Genomic DNA, 25,465 nt, shown 5'->3' on the forward strand with positions numbered 1-25,465 from the left:
TAACGAGTCTACAATGCCCCAGGAGGGTACCAGAGCCCATGGCACAACTGAGAATCCAGGGAATTCTGCCTAAACAGGAGACAAACGCCTCCTCCTGGGGCTGGGGGGCCGTGGAGGCGCCAGAGGGGCAGCACCATGGGGGTAACAGCAGCTTCACCTGGGCAGACATACCCAGGGGTCCCAGTCCTGATCCTCCAGCTCTGGCCAGCACTGAGGGATCTATGGGATCTCCATCTGGGCCAAGGGCATCAGAGTGGCTCCAGATGGACACACTGGCAGCGGGGCTTGGTTGGGCAGCTCCCACCAGTGCTGGGCAGCTCCCGAGTAGGACAAGTCTGGCCCAGGGTACCACAGGGCCCACACTGCCCTCAGAGCTGGCTGGGGTCACTGTGGGGGTGCTGCAGGACCCCTGTGGGCACCAGGGCACTGTGGGTACCTGAACATACTTGTCATAAACAGCTGGAGCAGAGCAGGCACCCCCTGACAGGGGCTGTTGGGGGGAGCTGGGCTGACTGGGGCCTGTGACGCTGGAGATCCTGTGCCCTGCCTGCTGCCCAGGGTAGAGGGAATGGGTCACAGCACCCCCCAGCCAGCAGGAGCCCCGCTACAGAAATAAATCAATATATTCCATGTACAAAACATGCTCCTGTGGGCCCGGCCAGGCGCTCCCGCGCATATAAATAAGGCCTGGCCGGGCGTCCCCTCCGTCCTGCCCGCGGGGGCCAGCGCCTGCGCCGGGGCCACCCCTCCCTCGGGACCCCCGGGCTGGCCGGGGTCACTTGAGGTCCACATCGAAGTCCAGCACCAGCAGCTTGGTCTCCTCGGTGCCGTTGCGGCTGCCCACGGCACACACCAGTTTGGTGTTGGAGGCGCGGATGCGCCACACCACGCCCCCGGAGCCGCCGCTCTCCAGCGCCACCAGGTTCCGCACGAACTCCCCCGTCTTCAGGTCCCACAGCTTCACTGTCCCGTCGTCAGAGCTGGTCACCACGAACTTTGAGCTGAACTGCAGGCAGGTGACGGCACTCTGGTGCTTGCTGGGACCTGCGGGGAGGCACCCACGGCTGTGTGACACCGGCCCTGGCACACCTGGCAGCTCAGAACCACCCTGGTCCCCCCTGAGGGGCGGGAGCCCTTCTGCCCCCACTGCGGCCCCCTGAGGGAGGGAACTGCCCCCTCCCAGCCCCTTGATCAAGGGGCGCTCCCCCCCCAGGGTCCCAGGAGTGAGGAAGCCCCTCTCACCCTGCAGCGTCTGCAGGCACTGCCCTGTCTTGATGTCCCAGATCTTGACGGTGGAGTCGGCGTTGCCAGACACGAGGATGTTGTCACGCAGCTCCATCCCGCTGGTGAGCGACTGGTGTCCCATCAGCGTGTGCAGGCAGTTCCCGCTCTCCACGTCCCACACACGGATCGATGTGTCCAGGGACCCGCTCACGATGTGCGTCCCATCAAACTGTCACAGAGGGGAAGCCAGCTAAGCGTTGGGCTCAGGAGTGCCCCCTGCTTTGGGGTGCAGCACCCCCTGCCTCCAGCACCCCCCACTTTGGGGTGCAGCAGCTCCAGCTCAATCCCCAGCTCAGCAGCTGAGCCCTGGGCTCACATACCCCTCAGCCTTTTGGGGTCTACAAATGCTCCAGGGAATGGGAATGGGGAGAGGGGTGTTTGTGCCCACAGCATATGTGCGTGGGGGAGTGTCAGAGAGAGAGATAGTGTCCTTGCAGGACATAGACATGGTCCACATGTCCTTGCATGGCACAGATAGGTCCCCTCGGGGCACAGGCATGGCCGACATGTCCCTGCAGCACACATGGGGACTGTCTGGCACAGCTTGTGTCCCATGACTGGAAAGCAGGGGAGTGACATCTGAAGGCAGCGGGAGGGCAGATATGGAGGTTGTACCTACAGGGAGCAGGGAAATCAGGGGAGGTGGAGCAGAAGGCAGTAGGAGGGGAGGTGTCGGGCTGTACCTGCAGTGAGTAGACACGGTTGGTGTGCCCCTGCAGCGTGTGAGTGCAGCTTTCACTCTCAGGGTCCCACACTTTGACTGTGTAGTCATAGGCACCACTGACCACCTTGTTGCCATCGTACTGGACACAGCGCACGGCCGCCACGTGCCCCATCAGCACGTGCAGGCACTGCCCCGTCTCAATGTCCCAGAGCCGCAGTGTGGCATCCCGGGAGCCGCTCACCACCCTGTGGGCGAGGGGACACCTGGGGCCCGGCTGCCAGGGCGGCCCCGGGGCCAAGAGCTTCACCCCCCAGGGCTCCCCCCCACCCCTCAGCCCCGTACCTGTTGCCGTGCAGGTGCATGCAGCGCACGGTGGAGGTGTGTCCGTACAGCGTGTGCACGCACTCGCCACTGTCGGCGTTCCACACCTTGAGCGTGCGGTCTGTGGAGCCACTGATGACAATGCTGTCCCTCATCTGGGAGGACCAGACGCCCCCTGTGTGACCCACCAGCGTCTGCACACACTGCAGGGAGCAGGACGTGAGGGACAGGTGGGCCTCTCCCACCTCCCCCACATCTGCGGCACAGCAGAGCAGCGCAGCTCAATGTCCTTGTCATGAAAGGCTCAAACTGCCCCCAACAGTCAGGGAGTGGCCTCACCTGAGCCCAGCAGAAAGGGACGGTGTCCCTGTCCTAGCCCCCCGTGGCACCAGTGACAGTGCCACACTCACCTGCTCCATGACAGTGACATCTGCCCAGTGACAGTGCCACTTTCGCCGGTGACAGTGACACTCACCTCCCCAGTGACAGCTGACCACACCTTAAGCGTGTTGTCATCGGAGCCGCTGACAATGCGGTTTCCACAGAATTGCAGACAGGTGATCACGTGGTCATCGTGGCCTTTCAGCACCTGTGGGAACACAGGTGTGAAGGGAGGGCAGTGTGGACCCCCCCCAGCCACAGGACCTCCTGAAACATGGTAAACATTGGGGAAGTGGCAGGTGCTGTGGGGAGGAAGGGCAGAGGGGTCCCAATGCTTCTGCAGGGCAGCAGAGCTGAGGGGGAGTGGTTGGGCAGTGGCTGCCAGGGGCAGGGAGCTACTGGGGGGCAGGGAGTGAAGGTGCTCAGGGACCCTGGACCTGTGGGAGCAAGAGAAGGGGTGGAGAGGCTCTGCCCAGGGGACAGGAGGAACCCCCAGGGAGAGCAACCCAGAGCTCTGAGACCCTGCTGAGCCCTGGGGGGCTGTAACATCCCTGGATATCAGGGCTGGCTACAGCCCTGCATGGAGACTTAGAGAGAGGTGAGGGGAGAGACCCCCCCTTATTTAAGCCCAGGAGACTTGGTTTCTCTGAACAGGTTGAATCCACTTCCTACAGCAGATCCCACATCAGCTCCCCCCACAGCAGTGCCCTGAGGTCTGTCCCCAGTGGGACCCCTCAGACCCACCTTGGGGGCCCTCAGCTCCCCAGGGTCTGTCCCTGGTGGGACGCCCAGACCCACCTTGGGGGGCCGCAGCTCCCCACTGCGCCAGTTCATGTCAATGCGGTGCTGGCGCAGGAAGGCAAATTTCCAGGGGCTGTACATGAAGCCAGGGCTGAGCAGGCGCCGCTTCCGCAGGTGCAAGGGCTCCTCGATCCCTGTGGGGGGAATGCAGAGGTGTCTTACCTGAGCTGAGCCCAAGGTGGTCCCCCCAGCCCCCGCCCTGGGGGCCCCTCACCTTCCTCACGGCACTTCTCCCTCCAGAGCAGGTTGTCCTCGGCCAGGACCCTCCAGTAGCGGCAGGTCTGGGCAGCACGGAGCAGGTCCCGTGGCTCCAGGAAGGACAGCACATACAAAGCCAGCTGCAGGGGGAGCAGGGGTCATGCAGGGGCCCTGGCGGGGCTCAGGCCAGGTCCCCAGCCCCACTCACCTCCTTGGGCAGCAGAGAGATGAAATCACGCTGGAACTGGGGCTCAATGACCTGCATCATGTACTTGATCTGTGCTGGCTCACAGCGGTCAATGAGTTCGTCCAGGGCCAGCAGCTTCTCAGGGCCACTCCAGCGCTGCAGGGGGACCCGCAGTGACCCTCGGCTCCCTGTCCCCAGCCACACACCAGCACATGGGTGGGACCCCACTGTGACCCACAGCTCCCTGCAGCTCCCTGCCCCCGGCCCAGCCACTGCCCTGCCAGCCTGGGCTCTGGCCAGGACAGGAACCTGAGGCAGACTGGAACTCAATGGGACACACGTTGTGGGTCACAGGTGCTGTGTGACAGGTACCGGTGACACCTCCCAGGCTGGGGGAGCAGCAGGATGGGGCTGACACCCCCTCTGTGATCCCTTACCTGAGCAAAAGCCCCCCAGATGCACATACCTGGAAGGTGCGGAGCCAGTCCTGCAGCTCAGGTGGGGGAGCCACCGAGGGGATGCGGCGGCGCCGGGCCTGCCCCGCCTTGGCATTGCGCAGCTCCCCGAAGGTGGTGGTGGGGCTGGGCGTGCAGGGGCCCAGTGTCCTGAGAGAAACCAGGCACAGGTGAGGCCAGGGCACAGGTGGGCCACGCCACCACACTGCCCCTGGCCATGCCATGCCAGAGGCTCCAGGAACTGGTCCTTACTGGTGGGAGCTCCACTCTGCTGCCCCTCTCTCCCCTCACTCCCACGCTGCTGACCCCTACCCACACTCCCACCGGGCCACAGCCCCCAGCCCAGCCTGCTCAGCAAATGGACAACTGGTCAGGGCTGGAGGTCACCAGGGACAACTCCTGCTCAACCCAGGTAGCTCCAGCACCCTCCCAGGGTGGGCAGCAGAAGGTGTGTGTCCCCCAGCACACCGACCCCCCTTACCTGCCATACTCAGAGCCCTTGCACAGCTTCTTCCCAGGGGACAGGGCCCGGCCATCCGGACCATTCTCTGACTTTCGCTTCATCTGCAGGACATAACAGGTTGGAGCAGCTGAGGCAGACCCAGACCCTGCTGGACTCCTGCAGACCCCGTGCCCGTAACAGACCCTTGTAGATCCCTGCCAACTCCCCATCCAGAGCTGAACCCCACACATTCCCCTACATATCTCCCCTGCCCAGCACCAACCCCTGTGAACTCCCTGCCCAGGGCCACAGGGCAGACACCTGCAAGATAGACCCCGTCCTGCTCCTGCTGATCCCCTTCAGGGTCCACATGGTGACCAGGGACCCTCCCAGCAGGGCAGGAGAGGTCTGGACACTGGGGCAGTGCCTCCTTCCCCAGCCCCAGGACCTGGGCACCAGGGAGCCCCTGGCGCTCAGAGAAGCAGCTCCCCGTGCCAGTCCCCAGCCCCACTGTGTCCAGGGGCCCACAGCAGCAATGCCCAGCCCTCTGCCCCTCGCAGGAGCCCCAGGTGCCTCACAGCCCCACGTCACCTTGGGGCGCAGGTGCCGCAGCAGCCCCCCGTCCCCCGTGCGCTGCAGGTAGTCGATCCAGCGCTCCCCCAGGGTGTAGTACAGATAGACGTTGCTGCTGTCCTCCCCCTCCTCGCTGCAGCAGCTCCCTTCCTCTTCCTCCTCCTCCTCTTCCTCTTCTTCCTCCTCCTGCTCCCCAGCAGAGCTGGGGGGCTCCTGTGCTCCCCGCCCCCCAGAGCCATCAGGCTCTGTTCCGGACCCGGGGCTGCCCTTCCCAGGGTGCTCCGGCTCCCACGGCCCTGGCGCTTCCTCCTCCTCCTCCTCAGCCACCACCTGAGCACAGGAAGAGGTAGGGGCAGGGTTGGTCTGCACCAGCATTGGGGTGCTGGGGAACCACCAGCGAGAGCCAGAGCCCGGACAGGTGGGCTCTGCTCGCCAGCAGCACGGAGGGGCCATGGGGTCGAGCCCCTCCAGAGCACGGCCATGAGCCGCTCCCTGCACACCTCCCCTGAGCCCCGAGGCGCCAGACCCCTCCCTCGGCCCTGCCCCTACCTGTGCCGCAGGCACCCTGCTGTCCCCGCTGTCCCCCGGGGGCGCGGGACCGGCCCGCGGGGCCTCCTCGGGGCCCGGGCGCCGCCGGCACGTCATGCGCTGGCTGTTGAGCTCCAGGATGCGCGTGGTGATGCCCTTGACGTGCAGCAGATCATCCAGGCAGGTGAAGCCCTTCAGCTCCTGCATGGAAGGCCATCAGCCCTGCCAGGGACAGCCGCCCCGCGAACCCCTCCCGCTCCCACAGACGCCCTGCCCGAGCAGACCCAACAGGAACGGGCACGGGCCAGGGCAGGGGCGCTGTGCCCTCTCCGGGGAGCGGTGCTGGGATGGGGAGAACTCCGCGGTTCCAGCCCCCCTGCCCTGGGCACAGGCGGACCGGACCGTCCGCGGGACGCCCTCACCTCCCCTTTTCCAGCCCCAACAAACCGAGCGCTCGCTGCTCTGCCTTGTGCGGCCGCGGCGCTGCTCCCGTGGCACCGGGGCAGGGCTGGCGCTGACCCGCCCGTCCCGGGGCCCGCGGTGCCGCTCCCATCGCTCCCGCCCGTGTCACCGGGCCCCTCCCGACCCATCATCGCCGCTGACGGGCTCGGAGGCCGCCGGGGCGCAGTGTCTGTGCCGCCTCGCCGGAACTCGCGTTATGCCGGTTCTCCGCCCCGGAGCCGGCAGGGAGGGACGGCGGTACCGCGGCCGTTCCGCGGGCAGCTGCGCTCGCCTGGCCCTTCGGGGATCCCGGCCCGGCCGCAGCAGCGAACGCGGCAGCAGCCCCAGATACCGAGACGGGTATCTGGGCGCCGCGGCCCCCGCCGGGACTGGCACCGACACCCCCGCCCTGATGCTCCCGGGACCGGCCCCGCCGCCATCTCCCCCGCACCTCTCTCTTTCGGACGATACCGCGGGCGCGGCGGCGGCCGATACCACTGAGGGCACCCTCCAGCTCGGCCACACCGGCGCGGTTGATGTCAAGCTTGGCCCCGCCGGGGCCCGGCCCGCCCGGCCCCGACATCCCGGTACCGGCCCCGGGCGCCGCCGCCGCGCAGGCCCGACCGCACCGCGCACGCGCAGCCCCGCCCCCCTCGCGCGCACACGCACGCGGAGCTGTGCGGAAACAGAGACTTTATTGGTCGCGGCAGCAGGGGGCGTGGCCGTCGGGATAGGGGCGTGGCCGTCGGGATAGGGGCGTGGCCGTCGGGATAGGGGCGGAGCCCTTCCCCAGAGGCCACGCCCCCATGCCGGCGGCCACGCCCCCGTCACCTCCGCTTGTACAGGCAGGGGCGCAGGCGCAGGCCGGGCGTGGGGCCCGTCCGGGCCGGGCCCGTCTTGGCGAACTCGAGCAAGTAGAAGTAGGAGCTGGAGAGGTCCTGGGGGCACGGGGACATCCGGCTCCATCACCACCAACCCCCCTGGAACCCCAGCCCCACTCACTCAGCACCGGGGCCCCAGTGAGTCCTTCCCTGGTCACCTCTGCCCCCTCCCAACATGCCCAGTGCTCCCCAGAGCCCCTGTGGGCCTCAGACCCCACCCCGGACCCCGATGCACCCCCCTAACCCTTGTACCCCCATGATCAACTCTTATACCACAATCGCTCCAGGCCCCAGAACCCTCGATGGTCCCCAGGCTCCTTCACCACCACCCCCAGACCCGCACCAGAGCCTCAGTGGGGCCAGGTGCCCACCAACACACCCCAGCAGCCCCTCCCCTGCATGCCTCGGGTGCCCCTGACCCCTGGTGTGCCCTTCGAATCACAGAATCGATTGGGTTGGAACAGACCTCCGAGATCAAGTCCAGCCCTTGGTCCAACTCCAGTCCCTTTACCAGATTATGGCACTCAGTGCCACGGCCAAGCTCAGTTTAAAACCCTCCAGGGATGGGGAATCCACCCCCTCTCTGGGCAGCCCATTCCAATCCCTGAGCACTCTCTCTGCAAAGAATTTCTTTCTGCTCTCCAACTTCAATTTCCCCTGGCAGAGCTTGAGCCCATCGTGCCCCCTTGTCCTATTGCTGAGTGCCTGGGAGAAGAGACCAACCCCCACCTGGCCAGAACTTCCCTTCTCCCAGACCCCTACACTGCACTCCCCATGACTGCCAGGTCCCCCACACCTCCCCGCAGACTGTCACTCCTACGAGCATTATGTTCCCACCACATCCATGTGCTTTCACCGCCCGCCGTGCCCGCTCCCCACCAGCACCAGGCTGGGCCTCAGCACATCCCCCCACAGGCTCCTTCCCAGGGCTGCCGGGTGCACCCAGTGCCTGACCCAGGGGACACACCTTGGAGACCGTCCTGAAGCCCAGCTGTGCCATGGCCTTCAGGAAGGCGCGGATGTCCTCGAAGCGGCTGGCCACCTCGGCTACCATCAGGGTCCCCCTGCAGTCACCTCGGTCCTGAGCGGGGCACCGAGGCACCCCTGGGGCACAGCCCAGTGCCTCTGCCCCCCAGCCCCCACTGCCCCCCAGTCCCTGCCTACCCCAGCTTGAGAACGCGGTTGGCCTCCCCCAGGATCTCCTGCAGGTTGGTGCCCATCAATGCCAGGCAGAACACGGCCACGTCCACCGACTCATCCCCCAGCGGCACCTGCGACCCCAGGACAGCCCGGAGGAGGAGGATGGAGATGGGGCTGGGCAGCCCCACTGTGCTCCCCAGGCTCGCGGGTTCACTTGAGCTCTATAACCGGGTGCCCGAGGCACAGACGCCCAGTTCTCAAACAGACCCATCTCTGCTGTCCCTCCCGCACGGGACTCGCGGGGTCACCTCCCCCCGCAGCAGAGCCCACGCCAGCCCCAGAGGTCCCCCAGTACCTCGGCCATGTCACAGACGGTGACCCGCGGAGTCAGCGGCACCAGGTCGAAGCAGTGCACCTGGTTCTTGACGCTGGTGGCCAGCGTGCAGTCCCCGCACCCGAAATCCGCCACCACCAGCGACGCCGGCCTGGGGGGACAGCGGGGTCAGAGCGGTCCCTCTGTGCCCCCCCGGTCCGGCCCCGCTGTGCCCCCCCGGTCCGGCCCCGCTGTGCCCCCCCGGTCCGGCCCCGCTCTGCCCCTCCGGTCCGTTCCCGGTCCAGCCCCGCTGTGTCCACCCCAGTCCGGCCCCGCTGTGCCCCCCCGGTCCGGCCCCCCCGGTCCGGCCCCGCTGTGCCCCCCCGGTCCGGCCCCGGCCCCGCTCACCGGCGGCGTAGGTAGCGCACGATGCGCTCCACGGGCCGCTCGGGCCAGCGCCGCACTTGCTGCTCGAAGCCGCGGTGGTAGAGGTGGAAGGCGGCGGGGTCTGCGCGGAAGAGCCGCGCCGCGTCCCGGCTGCTGCCGGTGTAGAGCTGCTGGTTCAGGTACCGGAACCGGGCGCCGAGCAGCCGCTCCTCCATCCGCGCGCGGAGCGCGGCCGAGCGGCCAGAGCGGGGCTCCGGGGCGGCCTGCGGGAGGCCCGGCGGCTCCGGGGGAACCGGCGGCTCCGGGGGGCCCGGCCCCGAGCCGCACTCCCCGCCCGACCCCGCCGCCGGCTCCTGCTGCCGCCGCCGCTGCTTCTGCCTGTTCCGCCGCTGCCTCCGGCTCAGCCCCGCGGGCTCCCCCGGCGGCTCAGTCGGGCCGTCTGAAGGCACCGAGAGGGGGCTCAGGGCACGGCGGCGGCTCCCGCTGCCCCGCGGGCCCCGGAGCCGCACCGGTACCTGTGTCCGGGCGCTCCCCCGCCGCAGCCCGGGGCCCGCCGACCTTCCTCCGCCCCCGGGGCCGCTTCCGCGCCGCCTCGCCGTCCCTCGGCAGCCGCCGCTTCCCCGCCGCGGGGCCCTGCGGAGGGAGGGCAGGGGCCGGTCACTTCCCCGCGCTGGGAACCGGCCGCCCCGCCGCCCCCGCGTCCCCGCTCACCGGCCGGCCCGGGCCCTCCGGGGCACTGCGGGGCAGCGGCGCCGCCGCGTCGCTCCAGTCCTGCTCGGCGAACATGGCCCGGGGGCACCGCTCCGTCCCGTCCCGGTGCCGCGCGGAACCCGCGGCCGGTACCGGACACACGTGCGGCCGCTCGGGCCGCGGGCGGGCACAGCGCCCCCGGCGGGCCGGCGGACCCGCGGCGGAGGGAGCCCCGCACACCGGCCTGGCCCCGCACTGGGCCCCGCCCCGCGTCCGGTGCGGGTTCCGGCCGCCAGCGGGCGCTGTCTCGGGGCGGGGCCGCCGCAGCCGCCGCCCTGCGGAGCCCGGGACACCACCCGGTAACGGCGGGGCCGCACCGGGGCCGGGCCGGGGGTGCCAGCGCGGCCGGGGGGGCCGGGAGCGGGGAATGGGGACGGGCGCGGGGGCTGCAGGGGAGCGGTGGGGGCACATGGAGGGATTGGCGGTGCTGGGAGGGTGGGAGTGCGGGGCAGGGACTGGGGGCACTGCAGGGAGCGCAGAGTGGGGCCCTCCCCTCTGGTTTGGGGTCACCCGGGGGCACGAGACCCCCGTATCGCGTCCCCTGCGGGCGGTGGGGACGGTGCCGGGGCTCGGCAAGGCGGAGGGGGCACCGGGTGGTCCCGCGGGGACGCCAGGACCCCCAGGCGGTGTTCCTGGCAGGGCTGGGGGTCCTGGCAGTCCCGTGGGACCGGGAAGGGCCGTGAGTGACAGGAGGGTGCAGCATAGGACACAGCGCGGTGTCCCCATGGGAGGTGTCTCCGCTGCAGTGACAGCAGAGTGAGAAACCACAGGGCTGGGACCAGTCTGGGGTGTCCTGGGGTGCCCTCAGATGGGCAGAGGATAAATCCTGTCCCGGGCTGCGGGTGCTGCAGAGCCGGGACAGGGCTGGTGCTGCCACGACGTCCCACCCTGGCCAGATTCAGGGGCTCCACATCCCACCCCCCTGGAGCTGCCTGGGACAGAGGGTACAGGCAGGGCCCTGGGGGCAGCTGCCAGGTGCTGGCAGGGAGCGGGGCAGTCATGGCTGGTGGGCATTGCCTCCGGGGGACCCTGTGGCAGCAGGTTTGAGCCCCCACAGGTGCGTGTTGGGCACATCGTGCTGTCTGTCCCTGTCCTCACTCTGAGACTCGATGCCACGGTCACAGCTGGAGCCTCAGGGGCACACAGGGCACAGGAGGGAGCTGTGCCTGGCTCTGAGCTGGGGTGTCCACAGATCGAAGGGTAGTGCATGGAGCTTTGAGGTCCTGGTTCTGACCATGGTGCTGTGCCAGACCCAGCCACGGGGGTCAGGAGGGTAATGGAGCTGCAGGGTTCTGTGCTGAAGATGCTGAGCTCCCCCAGTCGTGTTCCCCCACAGGATCTGCAGGATCCTGTGTCGGGGATGCTGAGCTGCTGCAGCCCTGTCCCCCCAGGATGTACAGGATCCCGTCTTGGTGATGCTGAGCTGCTCCAGCCCTGTCTCCCCCAGGATCTGCAGGATCTCATGTCGGGGATGCTGAGCTGCTCCAGCCCTGTCCCCCCCAGGATCTGCAGGATCCCATGTCAGGGATGCTGAGCTCCCTCAGTCCTGTCCCCCGCCAGGATCTGCGGGATTCCATGTCAGGGGTGCTGAGCTGCCCCAGCCCTGTCCCCCCCAGGATGTGCAGGATCCCACATCGGGGTTGCTGAGCTGCCCCAGCGCTGCTCCCCCCGAAGCTGCCGATCCCGGAGCCGGCTGTGCCTGGCGATAAGGCCGGGGGTGCCAGCCTGGCTTCCTGCGGGCGGCCACGGCCCTGCTGGACTCAGCCGGGAGCTTCCCTTGGGCTGCGGCCCCGGCTCCCCCCCGGCCCTCGGGGGAGGGTGCAGGGCGGGGGGAAGGAGGGGGCCGTGAGGCTCCTGCTCCCCCAGGAACCCCCCAGCTGAGGGGGATCAGGAGTGCCCACGTCCTTCCCCTTCCCCTCCCACAGCCACCATGGACGACATCTTCACGCAGTGCCGGGAGGGCAACGCCGTGGCCGTGCGGCTGTGGCTGGACAACACCGAGAATGACCTCAACCAGGGGTGAGCGGGGCCGGGCTGGGCTGGGGGCCTGTGCCGGGGGCCAGGGCTGGCTTGCACTGGGCTCCCTGTCCCGGGCGGGCGGTGGGACACGGCTCCTCCCCGCCGGAGGAAGTTACAGCATTGCTGAGGCACGAGGCCGAACATCCTCCAGCCGCTTCCTCACGGCCACGGCCATGGCTGGGGCTCAGCTGGGCTGGGGGAACCACCCTGTCCCCACAGTGGCCGCTGTGTCTGCTGACTGCCCCCCTCCTCTCTCCGGGGAGCAGCACGGGGAACGTGTGGGTGTGTGGCTGGGTCTGATGGGAGGGCTGGGACCACGGGCTGGGAGCTGCGTGGGGCAGTCTGTGTGTCCGGGCTCTGCTTCCTGTGGCCTGTTCTGGGGGTCCCACAGGACTGTGGGGTGCACAGCCATTCAGGAGTTGTGTTCAGGGCTTGGAGCAGCTTCCTGTGGTGTGTGCAGCTGGCACAGCCCAATCCCACACCATGACCCCGGCCAGGCCACGGCGTTCCAGACACGTTTTGGACAAGGACCCTCCTGTGGCTGTGCCTCCCTGGCCCTCCCAGGGCTCCAGGCACACTGAGCTCCCCCAGTCCCACAGAGGTGCCCAAGGGACTGGGGTGTTCTGTGCCGGGGACCTCCTGCCTGTGGGGCCTTGGTGGGGGTGGATGGGGCCTGCTGTGCCAGGGGCTGGAGGGAGCCAGGGCTGGAGGAGAGCTGGGGCTGTGGCAGCCCCCCTGCCAGTCCCTGATCTCCATTTAAGGCCTGGCTGCCGCCTCCTCCCTTACTTGGCCACAGAGCCGGGGGGACAGGGAGGGGATCCAGCAGTGATTCAGCCCTAGAGGAGATGGGATTTGGCTGATGCCACCGGGGCCCTGGTGGGGGTGGGCAGGAGTGGGATGGATGCTCAGTCTGGCCCCACGGCCAGTGTTTGGTGTGCAGTGCCCATTGTGCCCAGGCTGGGAGGCCACAGCTGAGCAGAGTGTCCACCCCCGCCCCACAGGGATGACCACGGGTTCAGCCCCCTGCACTGGGCCTGCCGTGAGGGCCGCTCCAACGTGGTGGACATGCTCATCATGCGGGGGGCTCGCATCAATGTCATGAACCGGGGGGACGACACCCCACTGCACCTGGCTGCCAGCCACGGCCACCGTGACATCGTGCAGAAGGTACCTGCCCTGCCCCACCACCCCACTCATGTGGGACTCACTCCCCATCTCACCTGTCGGGAGCACCCAGCAATCCCTCCAGTGCCTCTGACCCCCTCCCCCCTCACAGATCCCTTCTAAAGCCCTGTGAGTGCCACCCCAGCTCAGCCCCCTCCCCACAGCTCCCAGTGTGCTGCCCCTGCCTCCACAGCACAAGGCATAGGAAGGACAGGGATAGTCCCAAGCTCACTGAGACAGTGCTGGGCTCACAGGAACTGCCCCCTGTCCCCAGCTGATGCAGTTCAAGGCAGACATCAATGCAGTGAACGAGCATGGGAACACGCCACTCCACTACGCCTGCTTCTGGGGACACGAGCAGGTGGCTGAGGTGAGTGGGAGCTCTGGGGTGGGCAGGAGGGAGGTTGAGGGGAGAGCACAAACCACAACCTTTGTTCTGCTCGCTCAGGACCTGGTGAACAGTGGGGCCCTGGTTAGCATTGCTAACAAATATGGTGAAACCCCTACGGATAAGGCCAAGACACCACTGCGGGAGGTCCTGAAAGGTACAACGGTCCTGTAGGGCCTCACACCTGCTGCAGCCCCTGCCTGGCTGTGGCAGGGTCCAGGTGCCACCTTCCTCCTTCTCCCTCCGCAGAGCGTGCTGAGAAGCTGGGCCAGAGCCTCACCAAGATCCCCTACAAGGACACGTTCTGGAAGGGCACAACCCGCACCCGGCCCAGTAAGGACTGGGGGTCTTTTGGGTAGGGGGTCATGTTTCCCCCATACCCTGCCAGCGCTGCCCCCTGAGTCCAGCACCTGTGGGCATCCATCCCTGTTTTCCTGCAGGGAATGGGACCCTGAACAAACTTGCCGGGATTGACTTCAAACAGCTGAGCCTGAGTCTGAAGCTCAACGAGAACCAGTCAGGAGAGGTGAGTCCCTTCTGCCCCAAGAGGAGCCTGTGCAGATCCTGCAGTCCTGACCCCACAAGACACAGCCACTCCAGGGTCCCACGGCTGGGTGCAGGGGGGGGGCTCCTGCCTGGGTTATTGTGGACCCTTGATCCCACGGGCTCCAGGGATGAGCCTGGGGGTTGCTGGGGACCTCCTGCCCTTCTCATGGTACCCGTGCCCCTGCTCCCCTCCAGCTGTGGAAGGGTCGCTGGCAGGGTAATGACATCGTCATCAAAATGCTGAAAATCCGGGACTGGACGACGCGGAAGAGCCGAGACTTCAATGAGGAGTACCCGAAGCTGCGGTGAGTGCCCCACGTGCCCAGGGCCATCACAGCTCTCAGGGTATGGGGCAGGGGGTCCTGCCCAGCTCTGCGGGACCAGGAATGTTCCAGAGTGGTGCCCAAAGGCTGGCAGGCCCTGGGGGATGGCGGAGGACAGATGACGAGGTGCAGAAAGCCCCCCTTTCCCCTCATTCTCAGGTTTGTCACTTCTCTTGCAGGATCTTCTCCCACCCCAACGTGCTGCCAGTGCTGGGTGCCTGCCAGGCCCCCCCAGCCCCCCACCCCATCATCATCAGCCACTGGATGCCCTATGGCTCTCTCTACAACGTCCTGCACGAGGGGACCAGTGAGTGCAGGGGGTCAGTGCATTTGAGGGTGGCAGAGACCTCTCTAATTGCAGCCCTGGGGTGGGCTCACCTCTTGTCATCCCTCCCCAGACTTTGTGGTGGACCAGATGCAGGCAGTGAAGTTTGCCTTCGACATTGCACGGGGCATGGCCTTCCTGCACACACTGGAGCCCCTCATCCCACGGCACCACCTCAACAGCCGCAGCGTCATGGTGAGTGGGGGCCCAGACCCCCTCCCAAAGCAGAGAGGTTCCCTGGGCAGGGGGCTCCTGCTGACTGCCTGCTCTCCCCAGATCGATGAGGACATGACGGCACGGATCAGCATGGCCGACGTCAAGTTCTCCTTCCAGTGCCCGGGACGGATGTACGCTCCGGCCTGGGTGGCCCCTGAAGGTGAGCATCCAGTTCCCAGCCCCACAGGGGAGCCTGGCCATGCTCAGCCCTAGTCCCCCTCACCCCCTGCCACCCCCAGCTCTGCAGAAGAAGCCGGAGGAGATCAACCGGCGCTCAGCCGACATGTGGAGCTTTGCAGTGCTGCTGTGGGAGCTGGTTACACGGGAGGTGCCCTTTGCTGACCTGTCCAACATGGAGATTGGCATGAAGGTGAGGGGGTGGGGCGACAAGGGGGTGACTTAGGTGAGGGAGGGGGGAGATATTCTGCTCTGTGAGGGTGGGGAGACCCCCTGGCACAGGCTGCCCAAAGAAGCTGTTGCTGGCCCATCCCTGGAAGTGTTCAAGGCCAGGTTGGAAGGGGCTTGGAGAAACCTGGACTGGTGGAAGGTTTCCTGTCTGTAGGGGCAGGGCCCCAATCCTGACTTCAGCCCCACTCCTTGCTCACAGGTGGCACTGGAGGGGCTCCGTCCCACCATTCCCCCTGGCATCTCCCCCCACATCTGCAAGCTGATGAAGATCTGCATGAACGAGGACCCAGCCAAGCGCCCCAAGTTCGACATGATCGTGCCCATCCTGGAGAAGATGCAGGAGAAGTAGAGGGGAGGTGCCTCCCCTCCCTGATGCTGCCTTGCGCCCCCCACCACCCCCAAGTGCCTTTAACCCCAGAGCCGGGGGGAGCAGGGGACACCCCTCACCCTGAGCCAGCCACGGACACACGGTACAGACGGTGCTGCCACTGCTGCAGCTCTGCAGGCTCTGGACCCCCACGCAGGGCCCCCCCACCCAGGGCAGCCCCTCAGCCTCCAGGCAGCCCCTCTGCCAGGGCAGCCCCCCATCAAGGGCAGGTGCGGTGCGTGGCCCAGCCGTGCCGCTGTGAGACGGGGCTGTGGGGCCCTCCAGCCCCCCCCTGCCAGGCCTGGCCTGGGACTCGGCCCCCCAGGGCTGGGGGGGAGGCAGGCCAAGGGGTTGCCCGTGGTGCCCAGCACTGCCCCTGCTTTGCACTTCACTGGCCACATCCCTCCGGCCCCAGAATGGCCACTGGCCCCCAAATAAACGTTTGGTATGGAACTGGCTGCTGGGGTGCAGGGAGGGACTGGCTGGGTGGGGGCCTACACTGATGCAGGGCTGCCGAGTCTGCAAAGCCCGGGGCACGAATCAGTATCCACAGCAAACCTCTGCTGCTCGGCGCAGGTGGGTGGGCTCAGGGCCCCCTCACCAGGTGCCTGGCATGGGGTGGGGGATGGTGTGGGCTCAGGGTCCCTTCCCTGCCTCCATGTGCAGTGCTGCCAATGCAGCCCCCACACATTACCCATAGGGGACAAGACAGCTTGGGAAGAAAGGAAGAGTGCTGGGCAGTCCTGTCCCCCACACCCCGCTCTGCTCCAGCCCTGTGGGGAAGGCTGAGAAAGGCTGACAGCCCCCCTTGGGGAGCCAGGCCAGCATGTGTGGGAGCACGCAGAGGAGCGAGACTGCCTTCCCCCAAAACCCTCCTGGGTGTTTAATGGCACCAACATGACCCCTACAAACTGCCTGAGCCCCCCGGGCCCTACGTGAAGTAATGTGGTTTCTTCACATTGATGCCGTACTCGGCCAGCGCCGGCGTCAGATCCTCCATGGTCAGGGTGTACTTCTTGTCCTGGGGACACAGGGCAGAGAGTCACAGCAGGAACAGCCGGGGTGTGGGACCCAGCTATGGCATGGGGATGGGGGTGTCCCCCTCCCAAGGGAGCTGTCAGGGCTGTGGGACCCCCACCTCCAGTGCAGGGATGGGGGTGCCCTGCTCCCACAGGAGCTGGTGGGCAGCACTGGGGTGTTCTCAGCTCCCTACATTCCATCCCTCCATGCCATCTGCCACCCCCAGACACCCAGCAACAAATGTCATTGCCCTTGCAGGACCCCAAAGCCCAGATGTGACGCTGGAAGGGTCCCCAGTACCCCACTCTGGGCCCCTCCCCAGGCTTGGAGCTGTCGGGGGGGCAGTTGCTCCCACACTCTGGGGGGCCACCAAAACGTGTCCCCGCCGGCCCCTCCCCACCCGCGGGACCCCCCAGAAGCACGGCAGGTTTGGGGTTCCTGCAGCCCACACGCCCGGGCTCAGCCCCAGCCCTGGAGAGCAGGACCCCGGTGCCCGCACCTTGCTCTTGCTGCGGGAGCTGCCCGAGGCCGTGCCTTTCATCTTGCAGTGCTGCAAGGCATCGTTGGCAATGTCTGAGATGAACTTCTGTGCCGCCAGCGAGATCAGGCGGATGCTGTGGGAGAGGGGCCACGTCGGAAGGGGCCGGGGCCGCGGGCCCCACTGCCCCCCCAGCCCCGCTGCCACTTACATGCGGGGGTCCGAGGCCTCGAACCCCGCCCGGTTCAGGTAATACCCCGTCACGGCATCCGGGATCTGGGGAGGGAAGAGTTGGAACAGCTCCACGGCCCCGTGGGAGCTGCCCGGGCTCCGTCCCGTCCCAGGGACCTGCCCCGCGTCCCGCCCCGTCCCACCGGAGCCGCCCCGCATTCCGGTACCGTGGGCGTGTAGTCCTCCAGCTGCATCAGGAAGTCCACGAGCGGCGTGGTGGACACCACGGGCTTCACGTCGCCGTTGGCCGCGGGTGGGACGTACACGCCGTTGGACATGGCCCCGTCCGGGGGGGCGGCCACGGCCGCGGACACCGGCACTGCGGGACGGCGCGCTCAGAGCCCGGCACGCCCCGCCGACACCGGCACTGCGCGACCGGCGGCACTCCCGCGCTCACCGGGGCCCCGGCGCGACCGGCCCAGCTCGGGGCGCCCCGAGGGACCCCCGTGCGCGCCGCCCGTCCCCGCCGCTCCCCCCCCCGACTCACCGGACCCCCTCCCTCCGGCCGCGCCGCCCTCGGTGCCCCGCGCCGCGCCGCCCCCCGCCGTGCCGGGTGCCGTGCCGGGTGCCGTGCCGGGCGCGGCGCTGCCCACAGCGGCCGGGCTGGGCTTGCTGCCCTCGGCGGGGGCGGGCGGTGCCGCCGGGGCCGCGGCCGCGGGGTCGGGATCGGCGCTGCCGCTCATGGCCCCCCGGCACGGGCTCCGCTCCGCGCCTGCGCGCGCCAGGCCACGCCATTGGCCGCGCCGCCGCCCCGCCCCGCCCCGCGCGCCCCCTGGCGGCGCCACCACCACAAACACGCGCGAGTGGTCGTGACATGTTTATTGTCACCGCCCCGACAGACCGCCCCGACAGACCCCGCCCCGACAGACCCCGCCCCGACAGACCGCCCCGACAGACCCGCCCCGACAGACCCGCCCCGACAGACCCGCCCCGACAGGCCCCGCCCCGACAGGCCCGCCCCCAGCTCGGGCTCCGCCGCGCTCCGATCCCGGTGTCCCAGGAACGATGTCCCAGGAATGGTGTCCCGCTGTCCCGCTCAGGGCGGCAGCAGCGCCCGCAGCAGGCTCGGGAAGTTGGGGGTGCCCCATCCGGTGACGGGGTCCCAGGCGGGGCCGGCGCAGAAGCCCTGCCCCTGCACGGTGCCGTCCAGGCAGGACAGGTGGCAGCCCTGCGTTACCTGCGGGGATCGGCCTCAGTACACGGCACAGGGACACCCCGTGCCCCCGGGACAAAGACCCCGGGGCACAGGGAACCCTGGAAAGCCAGCAGGGGGACCCTGCTATGCTGCCCATGGCACAGGCCGTCCCTTCCCAGGGTCTTCTCAGGGGACATCACCCACCGAACAGCTGCAGCCATGCAAGGGGACCCACACCAGGAAGCTCAAGGGACGCCCATGGGGAGCTTCCCAGGACACGCCCCCCGAGGGAAGGGCATAGGGACTCTCCTGTGCCCCCGCAGGGCACTGTTAGCCCTGCCTCAGGCACGGCTCTGGGGGCAGGAGGCCCTGGACAGTCCCTTGGGGCACCCATGGCACACCCACCCCCCAGGACATCCTGTTCAGCCCAGTCCCTCAGGACACCCGTGGTCCCAACCAGCTCAGGCCCACCCAGCCCCTGCCCCCTGCCCCACTCACGTCAAAGAAGGCGGGCCCGAGGCCACGCTCCTGCAGCTGGTAGAGCGCGGGGTTGAGGAAGCCGAGGGGCGCCAGCCCCCGCTGCAGCCGCCGGTCATTGATCAGTGCCACCATGCCCGCCACCACCGGCGTGGACGCCTGCAGGGACAGACCCTCAGCCCGGGCCCCCCTGCCCGCGGGGCGCTGGGGGACGAGCCCTTACCGAGGTCCCCGACACCCAGGGCAGCGGGATGCGGTTCGTCACCACCCAGTAGTTGTCGGAGAGCGCGGCCAGGTCAGGGTACGCCCGGCCACTGCTGTTGTAGTACGAGCTGGGCGGCAGCTTCGAGGCTGAGTGCAGGAAACGCCCAACAGCAGCAGCCTGGGGACAGCACGGCTGGTCAGCACCCACAGCAGGCCCTTCAGCACCCACCCATGGCCTCCAGCACCCACCCATGCCCCATCAGCACCCAGCACAGCCTGTCAGCACCCACAGCAGGCCCTTCAGCACCCACCCATGGCCTCCAGCACCCACCCATGCCCCATCAGCACCCAGCACAGCCTGTCAGCACCCACTAATGGCCTGTCAGCACCCACTCATTGCCCACCCATGGCCTTCAGCACTCACAGCAGGGTCTTCATCGCCCACCACAGACCATCAGCACCCACAGCAGGCCCTTCAGCACCTACCCATGGCCTTCAGCACCCATTGTCACACATCATGGCTTTCATCATCATACCATGGCCCGAGGTCACCCCCAAGTTCATTATCCCCCTGACAAGCCCCTTGCAGCCCACTCGTGCAGGCAGACCCTCACCTGGTACCCAGGCATGGGGAAGATGTTGCTGAAGCCGCCCCCACTGATGTAATCCGTCACCTCCTCCGTCACCAGGAAGGGGTTCTTGAAGGATGTGCCGCCCACAGTGGTGACATAGGGACTGGGGAGACAGGGGGGCACCGTGGGTGGGCACAGGGCTGCTGAGCCTCAGCAGCCCCTCAATGGCTCCGCTGCTGCCACAGCCTCATCCCACAAACCCAGCACACCTCCAGGAGCTGCAGAAGCCCCAGCTCCGGGGTCTGTGAGTGCCCCCACATGCTGGTGGGGACCCCTCGCTGGGGCCAGGGCCAGCAGTGCCACCACAGCTCTGTGCCGACCCCCCGTATCCCACCCACCCACCTGGAAGCTGGGAAACTGGGCCGGAATGTGTGATTCCCACTGTGCACCCGCCGGCACCCGGCGCCATCGTCACCTGCCGACACAAGGACAGGGCATGGGGACGGGTGACCGCAGCATCCCGGCCACCCCTTGGCCCCTGGGCTGGGAGCCCCAGAGGGGTCCTCTGGCCGTGACGGTGCTCAGGCTGTGCCGGGCCATGGCCACACCTGAGGCAAACAGGATGGTGAGGCCGCGGGCTGCTGCCTTCATGAACTCAGCGTTGACACGCTCCATGTAGGCGAGGGACAGGCTGTCCTCGTCATCCCCGTAGCTCACCGAGTGCACCCAGGGCAGCGCTGACATGTTGCTGAGCAGCAGCAGCCAGGCCAGGAAGGGCTCCTGGCTTTCGTGCCGTCCTGTGGGACAGCAGGGCAGGGACATAAGGACAGCTTTCCCAACACCAAGGGCAGGAGACAGAACAGGGCCCTGCCTCAGCAGCACCACCAGCGCTGCAGCTCAAGTCCCCCAGCTCCTGCCTATGGGGCATGGAGTAACTGCATGGCAAGCCTGGAGCTCCATCAGCTCATCCTAGGGCAGGTCATGGTGGATGGCACTGGGCTCCAGCTTGGCCCACAGGAATGGCCAGAGGCTCACCCTAAACCCCAGGGCAAGGAACTACACAGCCCCCTCTCTCTCTGAGCCTCTGCCACAGGGCTGCAGCCACCTGGGCAGCTCTGGACCCAGCAGGGCCTTGGCCCCTCCTGTGGCAGCAGGTCCCAACACAGTGACAAACATGCCACCTCCACACATTCCATGTGCACCTGCCTGGGTCCCTCCCTATGCCCCAGCCCTCGCTCCTGGGAGGGGAGCAGAAGCCCAGCCACCACTGCTCACTCTCAGTCACCCACATTACTGTTGTCATACCCTTCCCACACCAGTAATGGCACAGGGGCAGGAGGGATAGTGCTGGGCTGTTGTCACAGTCGGGGACAGGGACAGTGACCCTGAGGCACTCGCCTCCTGCTCAGCCAGTTCCCAATCTGGGACAGGGACACTGCCCCAAGCACTGTGCCCTGTTTGTGTTTGTGCAGGCTGTTTGGCAATTTGTTTTCCCAAATTCCCTCACTCTCTCTCATCTGCTCCACTGGGAGACTTGTGGGCGAGAGCTCCACTCCAGCCTCAGCGAGGCCAGAAAACCCTGTGGCAGTGGGGCTGTGCCCTCCTCTATAGCAGCCAAGCCAGGTGGCTGCTCCACATGGTGCCAATGAGAAAACCTCTGCTCTGGGATACTCTGGATGCTGAAGGTTCACACAGTGCAAAGCCACTACACAACTCAAGGGTGATTCCCCTACGAGCTGGGAATGCAGTGTCAGCTCTGACAGCTGGGAAAGCCCTGGGGCTATGCTGCAGCCAGGTGCCTCTGCACAGCCCTTCAAGCTCTTCCCTCGCCCCTCAGAGTTCTCTCCTCACTCTTTTGGGCGACCCCCCCTGCCTTGAGGTACTCCTCTCACCCCTCCAGGTATTCCCCCCTCCCCTCAGGGCTCCCCCTGGTACCTGCATTGCTGAAGACCCAGGTGGAGACGTTGGCACCCGTGCTCATGATGTACTCCACGTCCAGGCTGGCCTCCAGCCCAGCCTTGCCGTGGCCCTGGCGCCCCACCACCCGGTCCACCTGCGTGCGGTGGGCAAAGCTGCCGCCAAAGAGCTGCATGAACTCAGCCAGATCAGCCTGGTGGAAGTACTGCTCCAGAAACTGCAGGACACAAAGGCACAGACTGTCTTGTCTTGAAAAAATAAGGTAAGATTTTGACCAACTTAGAAAGTTGACAGCACAGGTCTATGCTACACCAGGTACTCCCAGCAGCCATTGAGGGACCCTCAGTTGTTCCAGGATCCCCAAAACAGCCCCAATCCACAGGACTGCCCCATCCCACAGCCCTTGGATCTGGGCAGTTCTGTTACCTGTGCACAGGCCTGGGTGTTGTTGGGCAGGAGCCCCACGTCCCCCCCTGTCATGTTGTATCTCTGGCGCAGGATGGCCGGAGTCACTCCCAGGTGGAACGACGCTCCTGCCGACGGCACGTCCTTCCTGGCCTTGGCTCTGCTGACTGCCTTGCGCTCCACAGGGAACCGGTGCATCCCACCCACTTGCAGCACAGCCCAGTGGGACAAAAAGGGCCATCAGGACGCAGAGCCCCAGGAGAGCAGGACAAGGCCCCTGGGCCCCTCTGTCACCTTCAAAGGCCCCTGGGCTCTCCCATCATCTTACACGGCCCCTGGGTTCCCCATCACCATCACCCTGTCCGCAGGGGCTGGCCAGCAGCAGGCTCTGAGAGCTCTGCCCTGCAGCCCCAGCCCCTCAGCCTCCCCCAGCCACGGCTGGGCAGCCCCTGCCCCTTGCATGGGATGGCCACCAGAGCCCACGCAAGAGGGAGGTTTGTCCCTGCCAGGAGCAGCTGCACCTGAACATTGCAGCCTCATCTCCCCCAGTGGAACATACCGAAGTCGAGGTGCTCTGCCAGCTCTGGGGGGACAGTGTAGGGCAGTGGGGACCGTACCAGGCTGCGCTGACCCTGCACGTACCGATGGAACTCGGCCCCTGGGAGCAGGCGCTCAGCCACACTGGAACACAGGGACATCATGGCACGGGACACAGGGACAGCCACCAAGGGATGGGATGTAGCTGGGACACAAGGACAGCCACCATGGGACCACCAGAGCGGGTCCAAGCGCTTGGGACTCACCTTGCAGGCAGGTGACACTCCAGGAAATCGAGAGTGGTGACACTCCAGCAGTCCTCCACTCCATGGCCTTGCAGCCACTTCAGCACTGTCATCAGCGTGGCAGGGGATGGCTGCACCACATCCCGCACCTGCTCTAGGGACAGATACTGCCCTGGAAGGCACAGAGGGCTCAGACCCCCGCACAGACCCTGGTGGCCAGGGGGACTTGGGTGCACGGCCATTACCGTATTGGGGGGACCGGGGGTCCGAGACCGACTCGACGAGGCGGGCGAGGCGGGCCATGCCGCGCTGCCGCAGGGCGAAGGTCAGCTGCACCGGCTGTCCGGGGTCCACGCGGCCGGCATGGGTCCAGCCGGGGGGCACGCTGGAGGGGCAGGTGAGCGGGGGCGGCACCGGCGCCCCGTCCCGTTCCACCGCCCCATACCTACCGGAATGGCTGGTCCCGCTCCGGCGCCAGCCCCGCGGCACAGCTCCAGGCGGCCGCCCACAGCACCAGCACACCGAGGATCCCCCGACACCTGCAACGGTGGCAGGGGAGCGCGGGCACCGGCACGGCCCCGGGAAACCGGGACTGACTGACTGACTCCCGAGAACCCGTCCCCGGGAAGCCCTGCCGGAACCCTCCGAGCCTCCCTGACCAGAGAGCCTGTCTGACCTCCCTGAGTCCCAGCACTGGGGAGTCCGTCTGACACCCGTTAGTTATTTCGTCAGCGGGGAGCCCCGCCTGACCCACGAGCCCGCACCACCGGGGAGCCCGTCTGATCGCATGGGTCCCTGTTCCCCCCATCACCGGGGAGCCCCGTTTGACTGCCCGAGCTCCCCCGTCATCCCCATCACCAGGGAGCCCCGTTTGACTGCCCGGGTCGCCCCGTTTGACCGCCCGAGCTCCCCCGTCATCCCCATCACCAGGGAGCCCCATTTGACTGCCCGAGCTCCCCCGTCATCCCCATCACCAGGGAGCCCCGTTTGACTGCCCGAGCTCCCCCGTCATCCCCATCACCGGGTCGCCCCGTTTGACTGCCCGAGACCCCCGTCACCCCCAGCACGGGGGATCCCCCGGACCCGGTACCTCCGCGCCATCCCGCCGGCTCCCTGGTCACGTGAGTGAGCGTGTGACTCCCGACCACGTGGGGACACCAAAACAGCAGCACGTGACTGCCAGACCACGTGATCAGCGCACCGGGAGCGCCGGGACGGGACCGGGACCGGGACCTGGACCTGGACCTGGATTCAGGCGCACAGCTCCGGGCCTGGCGCCAGTGGCCTCCCCAGCCACTCGCTACGGGCTCCGGGCACGGTCCCGGCGGAGAGACCTCCCCTTGCCGGCGGTCTGGGCACGGCACAGCCGCCCCACGCCCCGTCCCCATCCCTCTCCCGGGGCGATGGGAAGTCGTTCCCACGGTGGGACGGGGAATGCGGCCGAGAGTCCGTGTCGGGGTCCCGAGCTGGTGGGGGGTGTAGGGCCCCCATGCTGGAGGAGCCCCGGCTGGGCAGCGGCAGAGGCCGGGCACGGGAGTGAGGCCAGCGAGAGCCCGAGGCGCGGAGCGCGGCCACCCTCCCACCCCCGGCCGAGGCGCTGGGGCCAGCCCTGCTGGCCCGCACACCGCGGGCACCGGGGGCTCGGAGGAGCCCGTGCTCGTGTTCCTGCTTGGCCGTGGGCCCCGGAGGGGCGTGGGACGCGTGGCGAGCGTCGGGTCACGCCGCATTCCGCGCCTCCAGCAGTTTCCCAGCTGTTTTCCTGTTTCTGCAAAGCTGTGTCCAGGCCAGGCAGAGATGGGCAATGGGAAAACCACCTGCCTGGCCCCGGCTGCCCCGGCCCCCGCTCTGCCGCTCCCGCTGTCCCGGCCCGGCCGCAGCCGGAGGGAGGGACCGGCCGTCCCGACCTCGGCCGGGGCCCGGGGCTGCACCCTCCGTGTCCAGCTGGTCCCAGCTTGCAGGCGAACTCTGAGTGGGATTGGATTTGGAGGGGATCATGTCCCGCACCCATCTGGCCGGCCGGGATTAGGGCGCCCAGACTGAGCTAATCGCGCTAATGAGCATCTGCTGCCGGTCTGGAGCCCGGAGGGGACAGGGAGCGCTGGTGTCCCAGTGAGCGGCCGCCGTTCCCTGGTTGCAGCCCCGCTTGCCCGGGCACGCTTGTGTGCTGTTCCCGCAGACGGGGCGGGTGTCCCTGCTCTCGGCAGCCGCCTTATCCCGAGGTCAGGAACGACTGGTGAGGACAGTGGCACCGACGGCATCCTGCTGGTCGCGGCCCCGGTGTGCCCGGTGTGCCTCGGCAGGGAGCTGGAAGGGGTCGGGGTGCGGCTAAAAGGAGCAGAGTGACCCCAGGAACACCGCCAGGAAGGGGGGGCTCTCCCAGCTCACGCTCCCCCACCACGGGGTGAGGGGCGCTGTTGGAGCATGGGGACAGCAGTTCCTCCCCCAGCCCCGTCACAGAGGGGGGACAGGAGCTGCTCCCCCGGTCCAGAGGCACTGTCGGTGGTGTGGGACACGCTCTGGGGGGGTGAGCCCTGCAGAGCAGGTTGGGGCTGTGCAGGACTTGCTATGGGGTGTTGGTAACTGAGAGCTGAGGACAGAGAGGGAGCAGGGTGGTTTGGGGAGCAACAAAAAACAGGAAAGTAGAAAAGACAGGATGGAAGCAACTGGTCACATGTAGGTATTTGATGGTCAGTGTGTGGGTCTGGCCATGTCCCACACATGACAGCTGCACAGCCACTTCTG

The 25,465-nt window shown here is 67.5% G+C and overlaps 4 protein-coding genes across 5 annotated transcripts; 1 reads left to right on the forward strand and 3 right to left on the reverse strand.

The window, feature by feature from the left end:
* Positions 1 to 611: 611 nt before the first annotated feature.
* Positions 612 to 9,875, reverse strand: RRP8 (ribosomal RNA processing 8). Of its 2 annotated transcripts, XM_071567984.1 has the most exons (18): positions 9,708 to 9,875; positions 9,512 to 9,629; positions 9,018 to 9,435; positions 8,652 to 8,781; positions 8,321 to 8,427; positions 8,124 to 8,220; positions 5,856 to 6,035; positions 5,325 to 5,636; positions 4,773 to 4,855; positions 4,303 to 4,441; positions 3,858 to 3,992; positions 3,666 to 3,789; positions 3,449 to 3,585; positions 2,745 to 2,858; positions 2,291 to 2,472; positions 1,968 to 2,193; positions 1,243 to 1,453; positions 612 to 1,044 (listed from the first exon to the last, which is right to left on the reverse strand). In XM_071567984.1, the coding sequence occupies exons 1-18, from the start codon at positions 9,780 to 9,782 to the stop codon at positions 776 to 778; spliced, it is 3,057 nt and encodes a 1,018-aa protein (XP_071424085.1). In that variant the 5' UTR covers positions 9,783 to 9,875; the 3' UTR covers positions 612 to 775. The 2 variants fall into 2 exon arrangements, with proteins under 2 accessions (XP_071424085.1, XP_071424083.1); XM_071567982.1 differs by lacking the exons at positions 8,124 to 8,220; positions 8,321 to 8,427; positions 8,652 to 8,781; ... (1 more) ...; positions 9,512 to 9,629; positions 9,708 to 9,875 and adding an exon at positions 6,727 to 7,092.
* A 94-nt stretch (positions 9,876 to 9,969) lies between these two features.
* On the forward strand, positions 9,970 to 15,955 carry ILK (integrin linked kinase). The gene is made up of 13 exons (XM_071567997.1): positions 9,970 to 10,045; positions 11,672 to 11,765; positions 12,767 to 12,932; positions 13,204 to 13,299; positions 13,378 to 13,474; positions 13,567 to 13,650; positions 13,758 to 13,843; positions 14,059 to 14,168; positions 14,366 to 14,493; positions 14,585 to 14,706; positions 14,788 to 14,887; positions 14,967 to 15,097; positions 15,335 to 15,955. Exons 2-13 carry the CDS (start codon positions 11,677 to 11,679, stop codon positions 15,482 to 15,484), a joined length of 1,359 nt encoding a protein of 452 aa, XP_071424098.1. The 5' UTR covers positions 9,970 to 10,045; positions 11,672 to 11,676; the 3' UTR covers positions 15,485 to 15,955.
* A 406-nt stretch (positions 15,956 to 16,361) lies between these two features.
* On the reverse strand, positions 16,362 to 17,958 carry TAF10 (TATA-box binding protein associated factor 10). Its single transcript, XM_071573987.1, has 5 exons — positions 17,719 to 17,958; positions 17,399 to 17,550; positions 17,212 to 17,276; positions 17,022 to 17,136; positions 16,362 to 16,523 (listed from the first exon to the last, which is right to left on the reverse strand). Exons 1-5 carry the CDS (start codon positions 17,912 to 17,914, stop codon positions 16,434 to 16,436), a joined length of 618 nt encoding a protein of 205 aa, XP_071430088.1. The 5' UTR covers positions 17,915 to 17,958; the 3' UTR covers positions 16,362 to 16,433.
* A 196-nt stretch (positions 17,959 to 18,154) lies between these two features.
* TPP1 (tripeptidyl peptidase 1) lies at positions 18,155 to 23,873 on the reverse strand. Its single transcript, XM_071573999.1, has 13 exons — positions 23,814 to 23,873; positions 23,173 to 23,262; positions 22,969 to 23,108; positions 22,745 to 22,895; positions 22,501 to 22,622; positions 21,963 to 22,147; positions 21,555 to 21,753; positions 20,228 to 20,416; positions 20,022 to 20,094; positions 19,662 to 19,782; positions 19,067 to 19,225; positions 18,865 to 19,002; positions 18,155 to 18,408 (listed from the first exon to the last, which is right to left on the reverse strand). Exons 1-13 carry the CDS (start codon positions 23,822 to 23,824, stop codon positions 18,268 to 18,270), a joined length of 1,719 nt encoding a protein of 572 aa, XP_071430100.1. The 5' UTR covers positions 23,825 to 23,873; the 3' UTR covers positions 18,155 to 18,267.
* Between the last annotated feature and the right edge of the window lie 1,592 nt (positions 23,874 to 25,465).

Source organism: Pithys albifrons, chromosome 1 (genome assembly GCF_047495875.1).
Source record: "Pithys albifrons albifrons isolate INPA30051 chromosome 1, PitAlb_v1, whole genome shotgun sequence".
NCBI classification, from domain to species: domain Eukaryota; kingdom Metazoa; phylum Chordata; class Aves; order Passeriformes; family Thamnophilidae; genus Pithys; species Pithys albifrons.

Excerpts from the sequence above, each read along its gene's own strand:
- RRP8 (XM_071567984.1), bottom strand. The coding sequence starts at position 9,782 with ATGTTCGCCGAGCAGGACTGGAGCGACGCGGCGGCGCCGCTGCCCCGC. Across the intron at positions 9,436-9,511 it reads GGGGGAGCGCCCGGACACAG|ACGGCCCGACTGAGCCGCCG; the intron begins GTACCGGTGCGG and ends CGGTGCCTTCAG. Across the intron at positions 2,859-3,448 it reads GGGAGCTGCGGCCCCCCAAG|GTGCTGAAAGGCCACGATGA; the intron begins GTGGGTCTGGGC and ends GTGTTCCCACAG.
- ILK (XM_071567997.1), top strand. The coding sequence starts at position 11,677 with ATGGACGACATCTTCACGCAGTGCCGGGAGGGCAACGCCGTGGCCGTG. Across the intron at positions 12,933-13,203 it reads ACCGTGACATCGTGCAGAAG|CTGATGCAGTTCAAGGCAGA; the intron begins GTACCTGCCCTG and ends CCCTGTCCCCAG. Across the intron at positions 13,300-13,377 it reads GACACGAGCAGGTGGCTGAG|GACCTGGTGAACAGTGGGGC; the intron begins GTGAGTGGGAGC and ends CTGCTCGCTCAG.
- TAF10 (XM_071573987.1), bottom strand. The coding sequence starts at position 17,914 with ATGAGCGGCAGCGCCGATCCCGACCCCGCGGCCGCGGCCCCGGCGGCA. Across the intron at positions 17,277-17,398 it reads TGGAGGACTACACGCCCACG|ATCCCGGATGCCGTGACGGG; the intron begins GTACCGGAATGC and ends TTCCCTCCCCAG. Across the intron at positions 16,524-17,021 it reads GCTCCCGCAGCAAGAGCAAG|GACAAGAAGTACACCCTGAC; the intron begins GTGCGGGCACCG and ends CTGTGTCCCCAG.
- TPP1 (XM_071573999.1), bottom strand. Across the intron at positions 19,003-19,066 it reads CCTGGGTGTCGGGGACCTCG|GCGTCCACGCCGGTGGTGGC; the intron begins GTAAGGGCTCGT and ends CTGTCCCTGCAG. Across the intron at positions 18,409-18,864 it reads TCGGGCCCGCCTTCTTTGAC|GTAACGCAGGGCTGCCACCT; the intron begins GTGAGTGGGGCA and ends CGATCCCCGCAG.